General features: G+C 30.7%; 1 protein-coding gene across 2 annotated transcripts; it reads left to right on the top strand.

Moving 5' to 3' along the window:
• Positions 1 to 859: 859 nt before the first annotated feature.
• On the top strand, positions 860 to 4,874 carry LOC146528348 (hexosaminidase D-like). 2 transcript variants are annotated; one of them, XM_085202628.1, is made up of 4 exons: positions 860 to 1,458; positions 2,090 to 2,275; positions 3,596 to 3,708; positions 3,888 to 4,874. In XM_085202628.1, the coding sequence occupies exons 1-4, from the start codon at positions 1,108 to 1,110 to the stop codon at positions 4,861 to 4,863; spliced, it is 1,626 nt and encodes a 541-aa protein (XP_085058754.1). In that variant the 5' UTR covers positions 860 to 1,107; the 3' UTR covers positions 4,864 to 4,874. The 2 variants fall into 2 exon arrangements, with proteins under 2 accessions (XP_085058754.1, XP_085058753.1); XM_085202627.1 differs by having other exon boundaries at positions 861 to 1,458; positions 2,084 to 2,275.
• The last annotated feature ends 1,377 nt before the right edge of the window (positions 4,875 to 6,251 follow it).

Genomic DNA, 6,251 nt, shown 5'->3' with positions numbered 1-6,251 from the left:
TAGTTTATATATATTTGTATATACTATTTATCTGAGCAGCTAAAACAAAAGGCGATGTGGGTTTCCACCGACCAAAATGAAAATCTACTATCTCATTGTGAACGGATACAACGAAATTATATTGTAAAATACTGCGTCTAATGTTGTTACTTTAATAATTATTTACATTTTACAATTATTTTTCAACATTTTTAAAAATTAAAATTGTTAACTCAAGAACTAAGAAGTCCTTTTAGTTTCTTGTATAAGTGTATCTAAGTAGTATTTCATCGACATTCCTAGTTATAATTTAAAGTTCTTTTTAATTTCGACCTACATTCCATATTTAGGTCAAGGGAAAAAAACGGAATTAACTCCTAAATATGTTAAGAAACCAATGTAATGCGTAGAAAGTTAATATATTTTGAATTTCCTTAACCGTAATCGAGGAAAAGGAAAGTTTTTTTCATGTAAATACAGCCTAATGAGCCTATTTAAAATTAGTTATACACAGCTCCCGTGTTAATTTAATTGTAATTGAACAATGAAAGAGCTCTTAGGGAATTATATTATAAAAAAAATAATGAAATGTTTAAACAAAACAAAGTTGAAGTCGGTCGTAGCGTAGAGGCACAAAGTATGGCTGTTATCGCGACAGGTTGCTGGTACGATTAATTTTTCATATCTTCGCTCTGGTGTCGAGGAAATGAGTGGTGTTGAGTTCCTCCAATCAACACACAATCTCAATTTCGGGCCAAAAGTGGAGAACGTTATGTTTGTCACTAGGTTCTTTTTGATTGTAGTGGCTTGAATAAAATGTAATATGAAATTCTTCTTCTAAAAGAATATCCATACAATAATATCTTGTTACTTTACATAATGAAAAATCATTAGAAGCCTGACAAACGCAAAGGCGAATGGACATACGTTCAGTGTGTCTCTGAAACTGTACTGACCCATATAGTAGGCGTTAGATGAAAAAAACATTAATTTTAAAAGAATTCGCATTCCTATAAAAAAAAAACTGATTTTAATGTTTCAAATAAAATTTAAATTAATTTTGATTTAGCTTTTTAAAAAGAAAAGTGATGTAAAGTGAAGTTCTATATCCCTAGGCCAAATATAAAAATGCGTCTATCGTCCACAAAGTTCTCAATAAAAACAAAATGTTTAATCATGACACTATTTGTTATAATTTTATACATAATTTCATCATTTAATATATTTCGCAATATAACCACGAGTAAGACGGAGAAAAATCTAAGCGATAAGCGTAATTTGAAGTCAGTTCAACTAGAAAACGTTGTTTTGCATTTGGACTTGAAAGGATCTCCGCCTAAACTAAATTATCTTAAGACGCTGCTCCCAAAATTACAAGATTTGGGTGTGACGGGACTCTTGGTAGAGTATGAAGATATGTTTCCGTTTAGTGGTAGATTAGTCAATGTAAGCGCAAAAAACTGCTATGAAGAAAACAAGGTGCGTATAAACAATTTTATATTTTTTTTTCATCTAGAGACAGCGACAGACGTTACTATAGCGAAGAAATGGAAATAATAAACATTTTATTACACACATTATCGAACCCATGTTCGATTCCCATTCGAGGAAACGAGAAACTCTTCACGTTTACAGGCACTCTGGTTCTAACATTGCTTCATATATTATTAAATATTTTAATCGTAATAATAGTGTGTGGAAGCGAGCGGTATCGCTGGTAGCAATCGATCAACCTGTCTATAATATAGTAATATTCCATATATTAATATTAAAGTTTACTAGGTATTTTGTATATACGAGTATGAAAATTACATTTTTTTTCTATTTTGCCTTAAAATTTTATTTAATACTGAGGATATGAAAATCTGATTGCCACACAACTCAAAGTAGATAGTAGTCGCTCTGATTTTTCTCTGATTTTTCTTTAATTAGATAGTCCGTCTAACAGTCTTAAGCCAATTGAAAAAAACCAATCAAGTGCCAATTGGATTTTCAAACCGAAGCTTTCGTGCCATGGGTTAATGTTTTGAAAAAAAAAATCAAGAAGAAAATAATAGAAAAGAAAAGCTGTTTATCATATTTTTCACTTATTCATCATGATCAGTTACAGGAGTTCCTTTCGCTGGCCGCTCGCATTGGTTTCGACATCATTCCACTGGTTCAAACATTCGGGCACATGGAATATGCCTTGAAGCTCGCGGAGTTTCAGCATTTGAGAGAAATACCAATGTATCCCGACTCGCTCTGCCCGAGTAAGCCTGGGAGTCAAATGCTCGTAAAAGAAATGCTGGAACAGGTAAGCAACGATTTGGTTAATAAACTGTAGAAATTGTTGGGTAGTGGAAATCCTTTCTCTACTACTACTTACTCAAGAAAATTGAACCCACTGCCGAAACTTATAACAGACATTCTAAGCAATGAAGTAAATTTTTATCTTAATATAAATATCATCTAAATCACCGTAATAGTAACTAAACTATTCAATAAAACTATCCAAATACATCTTCTCGTATACTTAACAAATCTTCTCGTATACTAAAGTTTTACAAGATACTTAACAAACTTTTCCCATATTAAAATTGCTTATAAATATTTAAACGTAACATAATTTAAACTCACACCAACAACAACTTAAGAACTTTAAAATATTATAAAATTATGCTTTGGTTTTAGCGCCTCATATCCAAAAGTTAACACAGTTGGGAATGTTTTGATTGAAAATTATTTGTATATTAAATCTGATATTTATGTTTAAATTCAAAATATTTTTTCTTCTTTTTTGCTATATTAATAATCCTCAACTATTAGTAGATACTAATTATTTTTTCTGTTTATTTGAGACTCCAGAGCTATGGCACTGTATATAGATGTACGAGTATGTCCATAGCCGTAAGAATAGACCCGTGCCTTCTTTAGAAAACATTTAAGGAAAAACAGAAGAAAATTATGCTAGAAATAAAATTAAAGAACCTATATACAAAAACTCAAAATCAGTCCAAGGCTCCCTGAGATATATCCCTAAACACAGCCACCAGTACACAGTGTATAAAATCTAATATCAAAATCAATTTGAAGCAGACAGAACATTCCACTTCACGATAATTTTATAACAAATAATTAATTCAATGATGGCTGTCATTTTCCCCCTGTTGAATAAGTAAAGGTATTCTAAGTAACAAAATTCAAGTAAAGATATTCCCTTTATGAATATTTCAAGATGCCTCATACAGAGTACGGACAGAAGGTTAACGATTTTTCATTATCTACTAGAAAAGAGTACGTGAGAATTATTAATAATACAATTACTGACCTGCACATAAAATTAATAATTTTACTTAATTATTATAAGCATTAATAACTTTTTTTGTAGTAGTGAAGAAAAACATTAAAGATTTTTTAAATTTCATAAATATGTTATGTTATTATTAATTACATATTATCCATCAACGGTGCCTTGGTGACAACAACACAAATGAAAATTGTGATAAATAATAATAATTCATTTCCTCGAATAGGGATCGAACCCTCAATCGTCGCGTTACAGTTACACCCTGGTGCTCCTGCGCCAAGGCGGCTTCAACAGTAGATCACTTTAAATAATATTGAATATTTTTAGGTGATCACATTTCATCGAGAAGTGGCACCATTGAAATACATACATATCGGCTGCGACGAAGTTTACCACATAAATCAATGTAAAAATTGCTTATTAAGAAAAGCTAAAAATATGTAAGTATCTTTTATTTCTTAAAAAAAAAATTGATTATTAAATTTTTTTAAAATATTAGAAAAGTTTGATTCTAATAAAACTAAGCAGGGTTATTTAAATCAGTTAATTAAGAACGTCGATAGTACTCATATAACTAAAATTAAATTAAAAAATAATAATTAAATATTTTATATTTCAGGGATATATATCTGAAACACATACATATGATAACAAATACCGTAAAAAATATTAGCCCTGGCACTACAGTTCTAGTTTGGGATGACATGTTTAGAACCATTCCAATGAATCATTGGGACCGAATCCAACATCCTGACATCGATCTAGTATATTGGGACTATACGCCGAATATAAAAGTATCTCATATAAGCATGATGAAGTACCACAAAACAGTCAAAAATATTTGGATAGCGTCAGCCTTTAAAGGGGCAGATGGTCCTAGAGCTACATACCCTGATATGACAAAACGTTTTATGAATAACTTGAGTTGGATGAATCTAATTCTCGATTATAAATTTGGGGGTGATGCTGAAGTTTATAATTTTAAAGGAGTAATTCTCACTGGCTGGTCACGATACAGTCATATGGATCCACCTTGTGAACTTTTACCTGTATCTTTACCAAGCCTATACTTAAATTTGCTTCTAATTAGGCAATTTAAGAAGGGCGTCGATAATACCAACTACTTTGAATTAATTGATTTCTTTGATAACTACTTAAAGGACAACTTAGCTGCAAATTTACATTGTAGCGAATTGAACAACATGGATTTGAATTTTGATACTACACACTGTTATTTTGATGGCAACGAGCTCAATCTATTTCTAAAACATTGGGATATCATTGAAGCTGATATTTTAAATGGTATAAACGATGCAGAGAGTCGTTTGCCTACTATAGATTTTTACTTAAAAACAAGGAATATTAACATGAACAAATTACTAGAAAGTATTGACTGGTGCTACCAATCTATTGACGAAATAGTAAATATAAAGAAAAGAATGACAAAATTCCTTTCCCAATATTATGATGAGCATTTTATTGAAGAGTATGTTAATTTTAAAATATATAATACAAAGAAAAAATTGGAAGACTTACTTAGAAATCTCAAGAATATGTTGTTAGTTCGAAGTTGGGGTCGTAGACCCTATCATTAAATATTGTTTATCCCATCAAAAACATAAATGTAAAAAGAAAGCCAAGTTCTGTAATGAATTTACAATAGAATCTTAATAGAATAGAATAGAATTTGAATACATTCATTAATATCGATGTAAATTAATTTGAAAACTAGCCAAGTCAGATATTACACATAAATGAAGTCTCCAAGTTGTAAGAAGAATGGGCATTTTCAGTTGTTATAAAATATTTTATATTGTTAAAAATAAATTTCAGGACTGACCATTGAACTTGGCATACATTTACATCTCACTTCTTTTATCGCTGAAAGCATACGTTATTACAGAACTTGGCTTTCTTTTTACATTTATGTTTTTGATGGGATATCATTACTTTTTGTACAGAAATTATAAGTAGGAAGGTTCATAATGTTATCAAAATCAAAATATTCTTTATTCAATTTGGCCATTACAAGTACTTTTCCTATAGGAAGCTACTATAGCAAGAAACTCAAGAGTTGCTCTTTTTAAAACATAGTTTAGAGTAAGCGCTTCATAGGACATTTCTCTTCGCCGAATAAACCAAGTAGGACACCATTGTGATAATACACTTCTATCTTAATATTGTACAAATCTACTGCAGCCTTTATTTCGGAAGTAGCTCCGTACGTAGTTAAGCAAAGCATGTCTTCTTTAGAAGAGTAAGGATTCCCGTTTCGAGCGCTAGTGTAGATACTTAAATCATTCCAGTTACGACATACGTACTCTACTATAGTCTCGCGCAATTTATTAGTTTGTTGTATATCAATACGCTCAAACAAAGAATATGCAAAAGCATGGAAGAGACAGCTCCCATCGGGAGGCATTGGAACAATTCGGTGTAAGGTTCTTGTTTCACCCACAAGCAATTCTATTGAACGACTCATTGTTCAACATGTCTTGGAAAAAATATAAACAATAAGTTTATTAAGTGCTGACGGTACCAATCTGAATTGATATGATCCCAAGGTTAACTTCGTTCTCTGCCGTTTTCACAAGTGTTCCTAAAACCAGTAAAATCATGAAACCTAGGCCAAAAAAACCATTAAAATATGAGCGCCTTCGTACAATAAAATGTATCTAATATAATTAGGTATTTACTTTTTTTATTATAGTCAATAATATTATGTTTTATTACTCTTAAGATGATATTTAATTATATATGAATTTAGATTATATTTATCTATGAATCTCGACTATAGTTTTTATTTTGTTGATTAAATGACAGTTGTCAGATTATAAAGTAATTAATGTATGCTGCGTTTAGAAATCTGATAAATTTATTATTATTTTTTTCTAATTTTATTATTTTGTTGGAATAACTCAACACGCAATGCCTCCAGAGTTCGATGGAAAGAGGGGAACTGAGTGTCTTAACACTAGGTTCC

Source organism: Heliconius melpomene, chromosome 19, assembly GCF_056956725.1.
Source record: "Heliconius melpomene rosina isolate 202511_hmr_F chromosome 19, ASM5695672v1, whole genome shotgun sequence".
Taxonomy (NCBI): domain Eukaryota; kingdom Metazoa; phylum Arthropoda; class Insecta; order Lepidoptera; family Nymphalidae; genus Heliconius; species Heliconius melpomene.
This window is presented reverse-complemented; position numbering and strand designations above follow the sequence as displayed.

Excerpts from the sequence above, each read along its gene's own strand:
- LOC146528348 (XM_085202627.1), top strand. The coding sequence starts at position 1,108 with ATGCGTCTATCGTCCACAAAGTTCTCAATAAAAACAAAATGTTTAATC. Across the intron at positions 1,459-2,083 it reads ACTGCTATGAAGAAAACAAG|TTACAGGAGTTCCTTTCGCT; the intron begins GTGCGTATAAAC and ends CATCATGATCAG. Across the intron at positions 3,709-3,887 it reads TTAAGAAAAGCTAAAAATAT|GGATATATATCTGAAACACA; the intron begins GTAAGTATCTTT and ends TTTATATTTCAG.